Raw genomic sequence first — 18,773 nt, forward strand, 5'->3', positions numbered from 1 at the left:
AATTTATTAGAAGAAAACAAATTGAAATAGTTTCAATAAAAAAATATGTTAATATGTTTGAAATAAATATTTAATTTTAAAGGCAAAAAATAAATAAAAAAGTTAAATCGAAAAACTATTATGAAAAAATTAGGTTTTTTAAAGTAACAAGCTATTTAAAAAAATTAATTTACCAAATACTTGAATGAACTTTTTTCACTTCGTGAAAGCTCTTTGAAAAACTATTTTTCAAACACTCTTTTATATCGCTATTTATTGGATTAGAGACATACATATACAATAGGATGGTTAAGATTTAATAAAACTAAATTAGCAATTTTAAAGTAAAGCACACTATTGTGATTCTGTAATAACATTAAAAATATAATGTATAATTTTTTATACAAATATGTATTATAAGACACTAATAGGTATTTTTGTCTTTTTCTTCTTATTTATACTACGTTTAGATATAATAATTAATATTTAAAAATTAATATTCAAAAAAATAAATGTCGAACATTGTAAGTGGATGGATGTAGTAATAAATAGTTGTGTATTCAATTATGATTTTATTGGTCTTTTTTTTTTTAACTTTAAAATAATTATGAATTTAGAAAATTTATATCTTTTTTTATATACACTACAAAAAAATAATATATTTGTAACGGAATTTCGTTTCTAAAGTTCATGTAGCTAACGTAATTTTATCCCAAATTCTGTCTCTAATAGCACTAGTAACGGAAAAATTAGATTTATGAACGAAAAAATTAGATTTAGGAACAAAAAAACGTCGTTACAAAATTGATATTTTCTTGTAGTGATATTTATATATATATATAGAGTTTGATTGACTTTGTTTATTAATTTATAGTAACTTTTATAAAAATATTGGATTATAGTTTAATTTAGATAAATGACATATCTTTAATGAATGCGTTATCCAATAAGTAGAAACTAATGGAACCATATTACTTTCTTCATTGTTTTGTCCAATAAAATATTCGACATCTTTAGTTCTAAACTTCTATTTATTTTGATGTTAAATTAGATGTCCATATTGCTTAATTGGTTAAATTAGATTATCAATCGTTATAGACTTAATATAATTAATCTTCACGGTTTATGTTTTAAAAGTCGATATATATTAGCATATTTTTGCTAGAGTAATTGAGATTGATATATTTAATAAATGTGAATGGAAATCGCTCTAAATTATTTTGGCATATGAACTAATGGTGTCTTAATTTATGCAGTAAAGACTTTCCAAAAAACAAAAGATATATTTGTGGAAAGATAAAAACATGGAAACTTACTCCTTCCATTTCGGTGCAAAGGAAAATTAATGTAGAATCTTTTATTTTAGGAATGTGAGTGATTTACTCAGCCGAATAGGGTTGAAGATTGATGATGATTGATTTGGAGATCATACTTTAGAGAGAAGAATATTGAGTGAAGCTCTCATCACTCTATCCATATCGATAGTTTTTGACAGAAAAATTCGCCAGAGAGGTCGACGTGATCGGAGTTAAAGGAGTTCCAACCGGAGAGGATGATCAAACTCTAAGCGGCTCTGCTATATGGTCGTTGTCAGTACGCGTTTGTGACAACGTGAACCTGTGGAAGTATTTTCCAAGGTAGACCATGATAGGAGTTTGAGTTGAAGAAGTTATGATTGTTTATACTTTGTAATCAGTACTTATTAGTAGAATGTCTCCTGTATTGGAATCCCTGGATGTAGATTGGTTGATAATTGAACCGGGTCAACAAACACCTTGTCTTATTGTTGTTTTATGTTCTGCATTGTTTTTTGTTGTTGAAACGTAATTATAACTGTGACCCCGCCACGCTTCGGGAGTTAACCCTTTAAAGTGTTTGAATGTGTTTTGTTCGATAAATCAGTCCCCAACAATAAACATATGTAGAATATTGTTTTTTGTTCCAGTACTGTTTAACATTTCATAATCATGATTAACTACTAAGTAGTTGGTTATTTTTGTTTTATTATTATGATTTTGGATTTTTTATCTTTAAATAATTGTTTAGATGTGATGTTTGTGAAAAAAATATTATATATTTATTAAAACTAAGACAGTTAAGTAATAACGAAAACTTTCAACTATTTCTTTTTATTATTCACCAACAATAATTTATTCTTTTTTTAAAAATATCAAATAATACATTTATTTTATATTTAATATATTGAATTAAAAATTATTTATCATTCAAAACATCAAATCAAATATATATTTAAATAAACCAAAGAATCATCTTAATGCAAAACTTTATTATTCTCAAATACACCAAAACACAAGCAAAGAATGAATTATTTGTAAGGAGAATTCAATGATTCTATATCAATGAATTTTAAACTATAATATTTAAAGTATGTGTTCACCAACAACTTTTTTAACAGGATTCTATGCTAATTAATATTATAAAAAATATAATATACACATACACTCCCAATAATATATAGATATATTATTTATTAACAACTCGATACAAAAATATTATATTTTAAATTGCAGACATAATTTTCAATACTTAACATCAAAAGACCTTAAACTCAAAACACAAGAAACTAAGCTAGTTATCATTTCAAGTAATACACACATAATCATCTTGCATAGGTAACACTTTATACCAATATAAATGTTGATAAAATTTAAATTAAAAAACATTTTAGATTTATTAAATCTATTTAATATATATATATATATATAATACCAACTGTGTGCATTACACGGATATCGTCTAAGCATTTCCTAATTCAATAAGGGTGTGTTTAGTATAGAGAATTGACAGAAGATAAATGAAAATATTTTTATTTCTATTGTTCGTTTGAATTAGATAAATAAAATTTGAAAAATAAATTATTTCTATTTCTCTTATAGAGTGTGTTTGGTATATAGAATTGACAGCAAAGAAATGAAAATATGTTTATTTCTCTTGTTTGTTTGAATTAGAGAAATAAAATTTGAGAAATAAATTATTTCTATTTCTCTCGTAGGGTGTGTTTGGTACAGGGAATTGGCAGCAGAGAAATAGAAATGTTTCCATTTGTCTTGTTTATTTGAGTCAGATAAATGAAAGTTGAAAAATAAATTATTTTTATTTCTCTCCTATATTTATAGAAAGAAATGATGTTCCAGTATATATATATTTAATTTTTTTATTCTTTTTTTTACTATTTAATTTTTATAATTATTTATATTATATTATTTCAGTTTTACAAAAATTATTTTTAATTTATCATTCAAATATTTAATTTTTTACGATTTTTTTTAAAAAAATTATACTAATATATGATCTTACAAAACTTAGTATATAATTTATATTTTTTGTTTTAAAAAAAAGTTACCATAAATATTTTTTCACGATTCTCACTCGCTAAAGCTCTCTTTTATTAGATTAATCATTTATTCTTGTCCGATCCATTTATTTTTTTTTACATTTCTTAACTGAATTTTCTATTATACCAAACAAGAGAATTAATTCTCATTCTCTATTCTACCAAACAAGAGAATTAATTCTCATTCTCTATTCAATTTCCTTTCTCTCCAATTTCATTCTCTGCTCTCATGCAATTTCATTCTCTGTACCAAACGCCCCATATTATTAAGAGAAATAGAGAGAAATGATTTGCAGTATATTGGTTTTCTTTTCATTTAGTATTGTTTTTTATTAATATTCTACTTACCTATTTTATTTTTTTATTTTTTTTATTATTTAATTTTTATAATAATTTATAATATATAATTTTTTGTTTTAAAAAAAGTAACCGAAATATTTTTTTCATAAGTTCTCACTAGCTAAAACTCTATTTTGTTAGATTAATCATTTATTCTTGTCCGATCCATTCATTTTTTTATATTTCTCAATTGAATTCTCTATTCTACCATACAAGACTCTACTCAATTCATTTTCTCTCAAATTTCATTCTCTATTCTTATTTGTCTGCAATTCCATTCTCTATACCAAACGTCTCTTAATTACTTTTGCTATGAACAAACACCAATTAATCAATTAAAAAGCATTCTGGCTTGCTGTAGCTTTTATCTTATTATTTATTTCATTATTTGATTTGTTAGTTCATTAGGAATATATGGAGGGAAATTGTAGTTAGGGTTCGTGGCTAGAACGTGCTTTATTAAATTTCAAAGTTGTTGAGATTCCTAATTAAATACCATAAATTAATGAATGTATGTCAAACTTCTCCAGCTGCTTAATTATATGTTGGAATTCAATCAAAACTGTTCATCATAATCGTGAAATTAATTTAAAAAAATTAACAACATTTGACAATGAGAAAGCAAATCAGTCCAAAACGAATCAAATCACGAATGAAAAAAAAATTGGATAAATAGTGGATTTGGGGCAAAATCCCCCAAACAAACATTGTTTGGGGGATTTTGCCCCAAATCCACTATTTATCCAATTTTTTTTTCCAAAAACATCATATCAAACATTTTTTTTTATTTTTTTATTTTTTATATTATACTAAAAATCAATTTTACATTTAAAACATCACATCAACGCCTATTTATATCACAATATCAACTCAAAATCCAAACCCCCGAACAAACACAGATTTATTCTCAATATATTATTTCTGATCGATTGTGTACGAGTTTATCTAAATAATTAAACAAATGCTTAACGTGCCTAATTGTAAAATGAAAATGCTATTGTTTAATCATATACCTAATGAGGTGGAATAATTCAAAAAATATAGGCTCCATCTAAACAGAAGTTTTAGAGTTTTAGATTTTTGAAATATTTTTATAATAATAAAAAAATAAGTAATTTATCTAATATTTTTTGAAAAAAAAAGTATTTGATGTGATGTTTTTTTTTTTTTTGTTTTTGAAGAAATATAGTATTTGTTGATGTATAGTGTCAAAATTTCTCAAAATATGTATGTAAATAAAGTCATAACTTTTGTTTGTTACATTTATAAAATTATCATTTATTTATCATCATCATTGTTGTGTCGTTGTTGTTGGTTTGTTCTTTTCGAAGTGCAATTTTTATGAGTAATTTTCATTTTCCCGCGATGTTGGGTAGTAAGTGTTCATTTATAAGTCACCTAATCTAATGTTCAAGTGAGCAAGTCCGATTGAAATCGTGGAGAAATGAAATTTGCATGACCAAATGAAATTGACAAAAAATGTACAAAGAAAAAGCTATAAAAGAAAATAAAAACCATAAGTTTGGTTTCACCATAGATTTACTTCATTCATCAAACATAAATATTCTTGAGAGTATACTTTTGATCATTTATTTTAATTGAAAATAAACAAATAACTCAAAACATTCTACTTTCTTCTGTATACGAAAAATTATATATTTTTATTGAGAATCGTGTGTTAAGAATAATATTGATTTTGATTTGAAACTAAAATCAAATACAATTAGATATTTTAATTTATAAAATATAAAAAATTCCTAAAGTACATTCTTGAGAGATAATTTCTTTTAATTTAACATGCCATGCAAATTATACATAGAATACCTAAATATTGGAAATAAATAAATAAGAGTTAAAACCAAACTACCCAAATTATGTACTATATGAGATGATCCTTTTAAGTAATGGTCTTATTTCTGACAAAATAAAACCACAAGTCCACAATAAGAACAAAACATCCTCGAATTACAAATCTAGGTACATGCTATTTCCTGTTTGGTGAGGATAGTTCTTACATCCATGTGCACATCAATAATTTTCATTACCAAACATAAAAAAATAAGAACAAAAAAATTAATAAATGAAGTCAAACCCTAAAAATAAAATTATACTTTGCTGTAATGACACCAACTTATCCATTACCATACAAACCTCACTACTATTTAAGAGAACTTCATTTTCCTCATCATTTCATCACACAAACTTCATTCCTAAAATACAACAAAATCAAGAACATGTCAGCTCTAAAGCTTTCCATTGTTTTCTTTCTGCTCTTCATCTTTCATTCTGTTAATGCACAGAAACTAAGCCTTGATTTTTATTCCAAGTCATGCCCGAGTTTGGCGAAGACTGTCAAGGATACGACTGCAAGTTTTATTTCTACAGCGCCATCACTTGCACCGGCATTGCTGAGAATGCATTTCCATGACTGTTTTGTTGATGTAAGCCTTAATGCTTATAAGTAGTTCATCTCCATTGAGAAAAATTGTTTCTTATATTTTTCGTATGCATCTAAGAACATCGATTTTGTTTAGTAAAATGCACTAATTTACTATTCTAGTCCTATAAGCTCATATGAAACTCACATGATGTCTGAATAACATGATCAAAATCGCAAATTGCCGCAATTACTAACTAACTAAAAGCATTATATCCTTTATAAAACAAAGCCTTATGAAGCACTGGCGAAACTTGCAATATGTAAGAATCTACACGCATTTATCGAATTAGTTAAACACTGAATATTTCATGGTTGATCACAGGGATGTGATGGATCGATACTATTAAACTCTACGGGATCTAACACAGCAGAGAAAGATGCAATCCCCAACCTGAGCCTCCGAGGGTTCCAAGTGATTGATGCTGTCAAATTGGAAGTCGAGAAGAAGTGCCCTGGAAAAGTTTCTTGTGCTGATATATTGGCTTTAGTTGCAAGAGATGCAGTTTCACAGGCAACAGTTCATTTCAGAAAAATTTTATGCATATATTTTTACACGCACACACACAATATACATCTTACATATATTGTGTGCACATATTCTCACAGTTCCTAAGTTCTTTGATTAGTAAAAAGGAGACTTTGTTTTGAATTAAAAACTAACTCGTAGTTACATAATAAAACACACTATTTTAGATATAGGACTATTACCATTTTAATATTGTGTTTGTATTTGTGTGCTTTCCAATATTTTTCATTGACATATTGAACTATTTCTTGCTACTATTTTGTGTTATAGATTAAAGGGCCACATTGGAATGTTACATTGGGGCGAAGAGACGGTAAAGTGTCGCGTGCTGGTCAAGCATTGGCAAATCTCCCGCCCGCTTTCTTCAACATTTCGCAGTTAATAGCATCGTTCGCTTCAAAGGGTTTAAGTGTTAAGGATCTTGTTGTCTTGTCAGGTAATTGAAAAAAATTAAGAAAACAAACACTACAAAAAAATAGTATATTTGTGACGGAATTCTGTTCCTAAAGTTCATGTAGTTAACGTAATTCCATCTCTAATTCTGTTTCTAATATCATTAGTAACGGAAAAAGTGAATTTAGGAACGAAAAAACCTCGTTACAAAATTGATAATTTTTTGTAGTGAAAGTGTAGAATAAATTTAAAACATGTTTCACACATCATCTCTTTAAGAAATATACTAACTCCGTCCAATTTGAAAATATATATTATTTTTGGTGGATAATTTAAGAAATAAAATTATTTTAATTGTAACAACTAGTTAAATTTTGTCTTTTGACTTTTCGTGTAAAAGTAATGATACGATGGTAAAGTATGAATATTTGTAAAAAAAATAAATTGAGTATTTTTTAAATGATTACTTTGTAAAACACCCCAAAGTAGAAATAGGTATATTTTGTGAGTGTCGGATAATAACTATGCATGATCTTCTATATGCATGTATAAATAAGACTTAGGATAAATTATCAATTGCTTATGCATTTTAATATAAATATGTGAAAATTTCGTTGTATAATTCCAATCCTTGACAGACTAGACTACAAGTGAGCAAGATGAATTAACTATCCAGTAAAATTTATGGTAAATTATTTAACACCCTCTATTATTACTAAAATTGCTCAAAATAACTTATATTTTATTTATTACGTAAAATTCATTTGTTTTAAATTAAAGTTGCATAAAACACCATCTTTATCTAAATTTAATGTTTGATTGTAAATATACAGATCTAATTATGTTAGTTTTATAAGAATAAAACAGGTAAAATATATTAAATAATCTTTTTTGAATGAAATAAATAAATAAACAATTAACCAATCCTTTATTTTATAATTTTTTAAGATAAAACATTACCTTATTTTTACAAAATATATATATATATAAAATAAAGTTTGATCAATTATTTATTTGTTTTATTTTATTAAAAAAAAAGACTATTTAAAATATTTTACATATTTTATTTGTATAAAACTAGCGCAATTAGGTTTGTTTTTACAACTACATCAATTTTGGACCAAAAAGAGTATTTTCGGTCAACTTTAATTTAACACTAGGAATTTCACGTAATAAATCAAATACAAAATGTTTTGTGTATTTTTATTAAAAAACAAAAAAAAAAAAAAGAAAGAAAGAAAGAAGAGAAATTTACATCATGTAATCCTACATTTATATTGTAAGTGTATATGTCACATATGAATTACCCTAAATTTTTACATGTATACACACGTATTATTGTGCATGCAATGTATATTTCCATCTAAAACTTTTCATATACTCTCTCCGTCCGTTAAATTTATTCTCACTTTTTTTTTAGCCATTCCGTTAAATTTATCACATTATTAATTTTGGCAAAGTAAACAAATCAAAATTTAATCATTATCCTTCATTCAACACTTATTTATAACAACACCACTAATTTTATTACATTCTGTCTTCATTTACTTTTATTTCTAACCAAATTTCCATACCCCCAACTACCTATCATTTGAGCTATTACATTTTGTCCGTCATTTACTTTCATTTCTAACCAAATTTTCATACCCCCAACCACCTATCATTTGAGCTATTTTTAGTGGACGGAGGAAGTATATATATAGGAGTTATTGTTTTTTGTTCGCATATTACATATTACATATTAAATACTTCTTTCATGTAATTAACCTTTTAAATATCAAACACCTTTCAGGAGGTCACACCATCGGAAACTCCCACTGCTCCAGCTTCACAACTCGCATATACAACTTCACAGGGAGGGGCGATGCCGACCCTACAATGGATCCCAACTATGTCAAGGAGCTCAAGAAAGTATGCCGGCCAACCGACACGACCACCATTGTCCAGATGGATCCAGGCAGCTCTAAGGATTTCGACAACGACTATTTCAGTATTGTGAAGAAAAGAAGGGGCCTTTTCCAGTCAGATGCTGCACTTCTAAACAACCCTGTCACCAAAAACTACATTCAAAGCCATTCATTTAACGGGTTTGATAAGACTTTCTTCAATGACTTTGCTGTATCAATGCAGAAAATGGGAAGAATTGGGGTGCTGACAGGAACTGCTGGAGAAATCAGGAGGGTTTGTTCTGTTGTGAACTGAAATTAGGGCTAGGGTTTGTGATTGGTTTGTCTACATCATGTTTATTTGATCTGTGTGTTCAGTTGAGTGGTTTGTTTGATTGCTTAGTGTCAATTGTTTCTTGTAGTGTGATTTAAATGATTTCGATGTCTTGAATATTCTTTCTTTATTTTTAGAATTGCAATAAAATGTAGGATTTGTAAATAATCTGGGTACTTTGGTTTATCAGGTGGCTTTATTTTTATCATATTTTAGGATATTAATTATAATCATCGAGCACAGAAGACCCAACAAGCATTAATGCTATCACAACTCATAAAATATGACCCCAAAATATTCCGGTAAGCAAAAGCCCAACCCTAACAAATACTCCCTGGTCTTGCTACAGATAATCTATTTTTTTGGTCTGTCCCATAAAAAGTTGATAATTTTTTATTTTTAGTAAATTTATTTATATTAAAAAAATTTAAAAAGTATAAATCTAACTTGATTAAATTTTTAACTACTTACATGTAAAGCTACTCAAAACTCCTTTATTTCTATCTCTCATCAATAAATAAATATTTTTATCTATATTTAAAACTTCTCATTTTTTATAAAATTAATTTTAAATTAATTTTAAGTGAATAAAGTTCAAAGCAATAACTTTTTTAAATAGTAATAAAATATTGAAAAAATTCTATTTACGTCTTATATTAATCATAACACATTCATATATTGCTATTAAAATTATTCATATTGTAGTCATGTGAAAATACATGGCCATATAATTCAAAGTGTGTACGCAACAATACTTTAGATCTATCCAAATTTAAAAATTCAAAACCGTTTATCAGTTAAAAAGTCAGTCAACTTCACTGCTTATACAAAATACGAATGAAAGTCGTTAGAATTTGTAATACTTATTTGCATTCATCGGTTAACTTTAAATCTTGTATCAGTTGGCCAATTAGTTGACCAGGGACTTATTGTTACTTTATCCTCTTGTAGTGTGCAGGTTCAGATCAACGTACAATTCAAATTCTTGGAATTAGTCGAAAGGTGGGGGTCGCCCATTTAAGGTACAATCTTCAAAAATTTCACCCTGTAATTTTTATGTTACTCATACTCTATTTTCTACCCTTCTTTCTCATAGTCTCTAGTAGCACATTCGTCTTGATCATGCATCCTTCTCAAAATTTCAATCTCTGGTTAGTAAGGGTCATTTAAGTTCTACTAGTTTTTAGTCATTTGACTACTTACATTGTCGTTTGGGAAAATAACCATTTTTTTTACATTATGATATTTAGGATCATTCTTTTATTTCCTCTATGAGTGGGTGTCGTTATTATATCATATTCATTTATGATTACTCACGTTTTACATGAAATATTTTTTGAGACAAAATTCTTAATTATCTAAAATATACATTAATGAGCTCAAATGATTAGGACTCAACTTTATTATTCCATACAGACCATCCGTACTCATAATGACCCTAAATATAAAGATTCTACCTTATTAAACTTTATTTATGCTTAGGGTACAGTGATTCAGCGTTCATGTCCATACACCTCTCAATAAAATGGTTGCACTGAGCGTAAGCATCTTCAGATTCTAAATATTGTCCATACTTCACTTTTTCCTGCCTTTGTCCTGATAGGTTCTGGAGGGAAGTAACTGCGACACCTCGGCCCGCAAGCCACATAAAACTGGGCATATCGGGATGGTAAATTGGCCTCACAGGTCAACACGAGTCCTTCCAGTACGCTTATATCCCCAGTCATGGGCACCCTGTGATGCAAAGTCGGGCGTGTTAGACCGGGGTATCATAGTTGGTATCAAAGTAGGGCTTGTCTACGATCCCGATGCGCCCGACTTTGCGTGGCTTACGGGCCGGGGTGTCACAGTAGCCATTACTGTTGTGTATACTATAAATCATATTCCATCGTTTGTCCTCCATAATGTTACTCCTTTTATGTGTCTATATGGTTAACAACCCGATTATAGTAGCCTCCATCCATTTAGTTATGTTGGTTTTGTCTTTATCCTTCCGTACGAACGCTCCAAATTAGAACCTCGTGCGTGTCTGTGTCTTTTCGATTATGGGGTAGAGTATAAATGTTATAGGCTTTGGGATCCAATCTCTCAAAGGTTATGTATTTCTCGTCATGTTACATTTTGGTAGAGTGTCATATTTTCCATTGTGTCTAAATTTCATATCCCCGTTGTTTTGGGTCACTTTCATTCTTGTCGTCATGTTCTCTCTTGTTTCTTGATTCTGACCTTACGATCCTATCTCCACCTTCGAATCTTGTTTCAGTTGAGGCTTCTAATCCATCTCCGACCTTATCTCCATATGCTAATCTGACTGCGACGCCTGGACCTATCATACCTCTTCAATCACATAGAGTATGTCATCCACCTCCTCATTTGCGAGATTATCATTGTTTCTCTACTATCCAATCTCTGCATGAGCTCAGGTCATTTCATAAAGAAAATTTTGATCCATTATGGCGAGAAACGATGTCTGAAGAATTGCAAACTTTAGAGAAGACTCACACTTGAGAATTAGTTGATTTACCTCAAGATAAACACCTATTAGCTGCAATTAGGTTTTCAAGATTAAAACCAAGTCTGATGGGTCAGTTCAACGTTGCAAGGCTCGTTTAGTTGAGAAAGGCTACTCACAGAAATTTGATATTGATTATGATGAGATCTTTTCTCTAGTTGTGTGTCTTATCTCTGTTCGTTGTTTAATGCAATTGTGATTGTTCGTAAGTGGTCTCTCTTGCAATTGGACGTCAAGAATGTTTTCCTTTATAGTGATCTCTCTGAGGATGTTTATATTGCATTGCCTCCAGGTTTTCCTGCTACTTCTAAAGTCTGGAAATTGCAGCGTGCACTTTATGGCTTAAAATAGACTCCACGTAATTGGTTTTCTAAGTTCATCTAAACTCTTCTTCAGTTAAACTTCAATCTAGTTTTCACGACTCTACATTATTTATTCGATGAAGTTCTTCTGAAATTATTGTTTTACTTCTCTATGTTGATGATTTGATCCTTATTGCGAATGATCAGTCTGATATATCTTATTTACAGAACTATCCTCAGCAGGAATTTGATATGAAGGGTTTTGGCCACATTCGGTATTTCTTGGGTATTGAAATATCTGATAGTTCTAATGGATTTTACATATCTCAGTCTATGTATGCTTCTTATATATTGTCTCGTGCTGGTCTCACTGATTGCAACAAAGCTTCGAAATCTCCTGACGTTGGATGTCATTTTATACCCATGGATGAGACTCTTCTTGATAATCCTTCTCTTTATCGCCAGGTCGTAGGAAACTTGATTTACTTGACTGTCATTTGTCCTGACATTGCTTACGCAATACATCTAGTTAGTTAGTTTATGTTTGCACCACGCACCATTCATTACTCTGCAGTTCTACCTATTCTTCGTTATGTTAAGAGAACATTGTTGCATGGATTACACTTCTCATATCAGACTTCCTTAACTTTATCTAGTTACTATGATGCTGACAATGTTCCACTATTGTTTTATGTTTTGTTTTTGGGTGATTATATGTTTTTTCTAGCGTAGCAAGAAACAAACAATTGTTTCTCGTCCCAGCACTGAATCTACGCATCGAGATCTTGTTGATGCTATGTCTGAGCTCTTATGGCTTTGTTGGTTACTTGATGATCTTAGAATGCCGCAGTCATCTCCTACTCCTCAACAACATGAGTGCTTTCAGATTTCTAACAATTATATTTTCATAAGCGCTTCAAACACATCAAGATTAATTGTCATCTTGATCGCCATCGTGTTACTCATGGCAACGTCAGACTATGCTCTGTCTCCTCCAATGATCAAACTGCAAATATTTTTACCAAGTCACATGATCCTACTTAGTTTTAGTCTCTCTTACACAAAAAGTTGGCTTCTACCATACCTACTTAGTTTGAGGAGATATTGGAATATTTATTGTTATTTATATTAGTTGTTTATTATATTGTTTTTTTTTTATCCGTTTTGGACTATACTTATAATAAGTCTTGACTTTATGATTAATGCAATTAATTATTTTTCTTTCCAAAATATTATTCTAACAACAATATTGAGAAATATTGGGTGTGTTAAAGTTTGTATTCTTAGATGAATGTGTTTTTTATATTAGGTATGAGAAATCATATTGCTAATATAAAAAAAAAATATTTTGTATTAAATTGATAACTTTTTTAAATAAATAAAATATATATTATATACTCTTTCCATCCCGTAACTAAGTATCCATTTGCTTTTTACACGTAGTTTTAGAAATATTAGTATTATATTGGATATAGTAGGAATAAAGTAGAAATGACTAAAACAAATGTAATGACATTTGTGTAATATATTGTAAGTTGTAAGGGTATTTGTAATGTTAGGTAGATAGTACAGTTGCTAAAAAAGTAAACGGATACTTTGTTATGGGACGGACTAAAATGGAAAAATGGATACTTTGTTATGGGACGGACTAAAATGGAAAAATTGATACTTTGTTATGGGACGGATTAAAATGGAAAAATGGATACTTTGTTATGGGACGGAGGAAGTATATTGTGTCAATATGTATATATTATATTACTCACTCCATCCAATAATTATTGTCCTATTTTCTTTTTTAAACACAAATTTTACGTTTTTTACTCTTCATTTATTTATCACTTTTAATCTCTACCTTATCATAAATGATAAATTTGTCAATTCATACCCAAAAAAGAATAATTATCTAAAAAAATCGTGCATATATACTTTAGGACAATTATAAATGAATGGAGGGAGTATTTTATAATATTTATAAAAAATCGAGCCACCCAATATAGGTTAGTGAACAAACCCATCATTGTTTATACATCCACGATTTGGTTATATAAAATGTACGAATAGTTATTAAGAAATGGCAATAGAAGATATTTTTTGGAAAATGTTCATCTGGTGTTACAATAATGAAATACAAAGTCTCTAACCTATACCCACGAAAAGGTTTAGAAAATTTAAAAAAAAATGGTTTGACATTTTTTGTGAATGAATTAGGTCGATACTTCTAGTTGTTATCTACCTGCAAGTTTGTGCATATAATATATTCTTTATTATATACAAGTGGGTTAAAAACAAAACTCATTATAGTTTTATGAGGGTGTGAGTACATGCGTTTATGGATACAAATTAACTGCACACACTGCGTTTGTTTTTATATTTTTTATTATTTAATTAATTTTTATTAAATATTAATTTTATATTTAAAATATCACATATATATATATATATTTATATCAGATGGAATAACTATTCAGAAATTCAAACCCTCGGACAAACACAATTTGATCTTAAATTAAGATAAATGCAAGTCAATACTCAACTCTCTAGTTTTATCTATTACTCTCCCCCATGGGGAAACCATTTGTAGGATGATGGAGTGGTCTAAAAATGAACTCACTCATCTACACAAATTTTATTGCAAACACTTTTCATTATGGGACAAAATCATTTCAAGATCATTTCCAAATAGTCAAAGAGTTCAAGTTTTAGATGAGTTCGAAGTCTGAGTTTTTCAAGGTGTTTTCAAGTTAAAGAAGTAGTGTTGTTTAAATGATCCATTCAACCATATCATCCATCGATTAGTTTATCAGCATTGAATTAGACTACCGGTCGACTCTTATTGTGGTCTTTTGTGAACAGCAATAATTTCTATAGTACATAAAAAATCGATATATTGAAGATTGAGAGGACATGTAACTGAAATTTTGAAATGTTGTTTGATAATTTTTTATATACTTGGTTAAATATATAGTGAATAAGTCTAATGTGGAATCCCTAAATGTAAGACTGTAAACAAAAACCAGATAAATAGGATTGAGTATCATGTTAGTGAATAAGTCTAATGTGGAATCCCTAAATGTTAGAAACCTCAGACTCAGGGATAAATTAAAGGTTTGTCGGGATGGCCGAGACATAAACTTAAGATTTTAACCATGTATTAATTTATATTGCTATTTGATGTATTGTCAAAAATATTCTTAGTTGGTAGTCCGTAAGGAATTGTTTGATAGTATGAGGGTGAACTCGTGGCATAAGTTTAGATTAAACCTTAAATTATTTTTACATTTTACAAAAATTACTAATATTGTTTTATTTTAAAAGTTATTCAAGAGTATAATTTTGTCAAAGAAAGAAAAATAAAAATAAAATTTAGGCACTACCAATTAACAAAAGTAAAATGAGATACAAAATAAGAGAGGGTTAAGGTGCTGATTTTGGAAAATCAACGCATCTAAAATACAGAAACAACACATGTCTTTATTACACACAACATGTGTTGTTAGTAATAAAAGAATGTACACTTTATTCATAATTACAACGTTATGTTGTATAAAAGTATATCATGTATTAAAATCAACTATTGTACATATTGTTACTATATCATGTGTTGTATTATATTAACTCATATTATGTGTTGTCTGTGATAATATCGTTGTTATTCAACAGTGCTGAATATAATATTGAGCACTGTAGTTTTAGCCGCCGCCTACAAAATTGATAGTGGGATATCATTATAATTAGTTTTTTTTTTTTTTAATGAAAAAGTCTCTATTGATTTTGATTATCTAATTTCTTAAATCATAAAGAATGTTGAAAAGGACATTGTAGTTAAGGTTCGTGGCTGCAACATGCTATATTAAATCAAACTTACCAAGATTCCTAAAATGAATACCATGAAATACATCATGTTCTTGTCGCAGTTTGCAATGTCAAACTTCTCCAGCTGTTTATTTCCCCGACAGCATTGACATTCATATGTATATGTTGGAATTCAATCAAAATGGTTAATCATAATCATGAAATAAATATTAAATAAACAATATTAATTTGACCATGCCAAAGCAAAACATTGGTCCGAAACGAAACAAATACTGCAAATCCCACGAGTGATCCTCAACATATTCTTCCTATAATTTACGAGTTTAATTATAATATACAAAGACCTTAACGTTCGTAATAAATCATTAGAAAGGTCGTCGTAGGTTAATCATAAACCTAATAATAAGCTGGAATAATTAGGAATTTCAAAATATTTGTTGGTATGTATCTTCAATTATCACTTTTATTTTGTAGATATATACTGGGTAAACTGTTATTTTAGTCCCGTAACTTGACTCCCTTATCATTTTAGTCTCGTAAGTGGAGTCTGTCGCAAACTAGTTCTATAAGTGAAAATTTTCCGCTCTTTTAGTCCTTCCACCAGGTCAGCCGCACCTGGCGGACACGTGAATTTTATTTTTTTCATTTTCTTAACTTTTTTTTTAATTGGACCAAATAAAAAAAATTTTAAAAATAAAAAAAAAATTAAAAAAATTAAAAAATAAAAAATTAAATCCACGTGTCCGCCAGGTGTCGCTGACCTGGCGGACACGTGGCCTCCGGCGTGCCACGCGGGCGTCTCCGGCGCCGGAGGACTAAAATAGCAAAAAAAATTTACTTATGGGACTAATTTGCGACAGTCTCCACTTACGAGACTAAAATGATAAGAGGGTCCAGTTACGAGACTAAAAAACAGTTTACTCATATATATATATATTGTCCTAATTAGATCAGATAGTTTTTCACTTGTTTGAGACTGAATCTAATTGCTCGCTTCTAGAAGGATAAAAATGACGTAGCATACTTATAGACGAACATAAATTTGCAATTTTTTCATTAGAATAATTTTATTCATCAAACATAAAATAAGAGAACTCTCAATCAAAATTTTTTAGGAAACACAAGCACACATACACAAATTCAAGTTTCCCAAAAGGGCCAAATAGATCATTCATCAATGTTGGCTTACGACCTCACGACATCCATCTAAAGAGTCTCAATGGCTGGTCACCATTTAAGCAAACTCAATGGGTGTTTACGAGTTTTCAATGTTGCATATAGATCTTCAATTTTGGACCTTCTTGTATATTCTGCTAGCTCTCGATAGTCTTTATTGTAATTTTTTTTCTTAATTATTACTATTCAATTTTCAAAAAAATTTTAAATATCATATCCAACAACGATATTACATCAAAAATTTCGAAACAAAAGCATAAAAACTAATTAAAAAGAAAGCAAACCCTTGTCTATATATTGTTATTTTGCAATTTTAAAATTTAGTTCTACCTAACTCAATTTGAAAACCGTTTGTGTATTGGAAATAGTCATTAGAGAGATTACTATTTCCAGTATTCTACTATTTTTTTTAAAGGAATGTATTATCTCCATCTCGGTGGTTTGAGATAAATTGGGTTTGGGTTTGATTTTTATTTTGAATTTTAAGATAGATTTGAATTTATGTATTTTTTTTTTTTTTTTGTGTAGGTTTGATTTGAGTTTAAGGAGTTTTGATATCTATTGATTTGACGGGTAATAAATATAATAATAAAAATGTGTATTAAATTTAAATTTTTAAGATTAATAATGTTATAATTTGAGTATGAATTTATATTATATCTACATATATATTTTTATTTTCTTATTTATTTATATTATAAAAAATTTTATTTTCTACAAAATGACATACCTATTTTATATTTTATGAAAGAATAATTATTATAATTATCAAATAATTGCTTCATAATTTTGGCATATATGCAATTAAAATTTTAGAGTTTGTTTAGTTGCATTTTGGTGTTTGGTTCATTTTAGAATAATAAATTTTGAATAGTAATAATTATTTGATGTGATAGTTTAAATAAAAATATATATATTGTCTATAATATATTAAATGAATAGTAAATATATAATGTGATGTTTTGAGATATAAATAAATTAAATAATTGTAAATGAATATTGAAAACCAATGGAGGAAAACACAACCAAATATCTTGTTTTCCTTTTAAGAAAAAAAGAAAAAAAATTGGGTTTAACTCTTAATCATATTAGTTGTTCGGTCGAATGATTATCTCCAAAAGCACAGAGTAAATACCCGGAAAGTATCAATCTTTAGTGCAAGTAGCACTGTGCTTTTGAAATAAAAGTTGTATTCTATTTGTTTATTTTTTAAACTAGTGTTTCATTGATGCTCTACAAGAGTATGTATAGTGCTCTATAAAATATATATTGTGCTCTTATATAAATATATTTGGTGCTATGCGAACTTGAATAGGTTTTATCATAAAAATTGATCGATACTTTCTGAAAATTACGGTGCTATATGAAAAAATCAGCACCGTATTGATTTTTCTGAATCGGCACTGTAACAGCCGACTCACACTTGTTATATATTATATGATCATGTCCTTAATTTGGATCAATCAAACCACAATATTTAGAAAACATCCTCAGATAAACCTATATGTTATTTCCCAGTAGGTATGGATTTAGTCTTTTGCAACCATGTCTACATTTTTCATTACCAAAAAGGATAAAGGATTAAAAAATTAATGAAGTCAAACCCTAAAAACAATTGGTATGCCTTTATGCAATGACACCAACATCTCAACTTCATCCATTGACCAGCAAACCTCACTACTATTTAAAGAAGCTCATTATCCTCATTTCATCACACA

The 18,773-nt window shown here is 28.6% G+C and overlaps 1 protein-coding gene across 1 annotated transcript; it reads left to right on the forward strand.

The window, feature by feature from the left end:
* Positions 1-5,871: 5,871 nt before the first annotated feature.
* LOC127247138 (peroxidase 56-like) lies at positions 5,872-9,432 on the forward strand. Its single transcript, XM_051268871.1, has 4 exons — positions 5,872-6,114; positions 6,436-6,624; positions 6,910-7,075; positions 8,825-9,432. The coding sequence occupies exons 1-4, from the start codon at positions 5,908-5,910 to the stop codon at positions 9,232-9,234; spliced, it is 972 nt and encodes a 323-aa protein (XP_051124828.1). The 5' UTR covers positions 5,872-5,907; the 3' UTR covers positions 9,235-9,432.
* Positions 9,433-18,773: the final 9,341 nt, after the last annotated feature.

Source organism: Andrographis paniculata, unplaced genomic scaffold (genome assembly GCF_009805555.1).
Source record: "Andrographis paniculata isolate CXL003 unplaced genomic scaffold, ASM980555v1 Contig32END, whole genome shotgun sequence".
Taxonomy (NCBI): domain Eukaryota; kingdom Viridiplantae; phylum Streptophyta; class Magnoliopsida; order Lamiales; family Acanthaceae; genus Andrographis; species Andrographis paniculata.

Excerpts from the sequence above, each read along its gene's own strand:
- LOC127247138 (XM_051268871.1), top strand. The coding sequence starts at position 5,908 with ATGTCAGCTCTAAAGCTTTCCATTGTTTTCTTTCTGCTCTTCATCTTT. Across the intron at positions 6,625-6,909 it reads CAAGAGATGCAGTTTCACAG|ATTAAAGGGCCACATTGGAA; the intron begins GCAACAGTTCAT and ends TTTGTGTTATAG. Across the intron at positions 7,076-8,824 it reads GGATCTTGTTGTCTTGTCAG|GAGGTCACACCATCGGAAAC; the intron begins GTAATTGAAAAA and ends AACACCTTTCAG.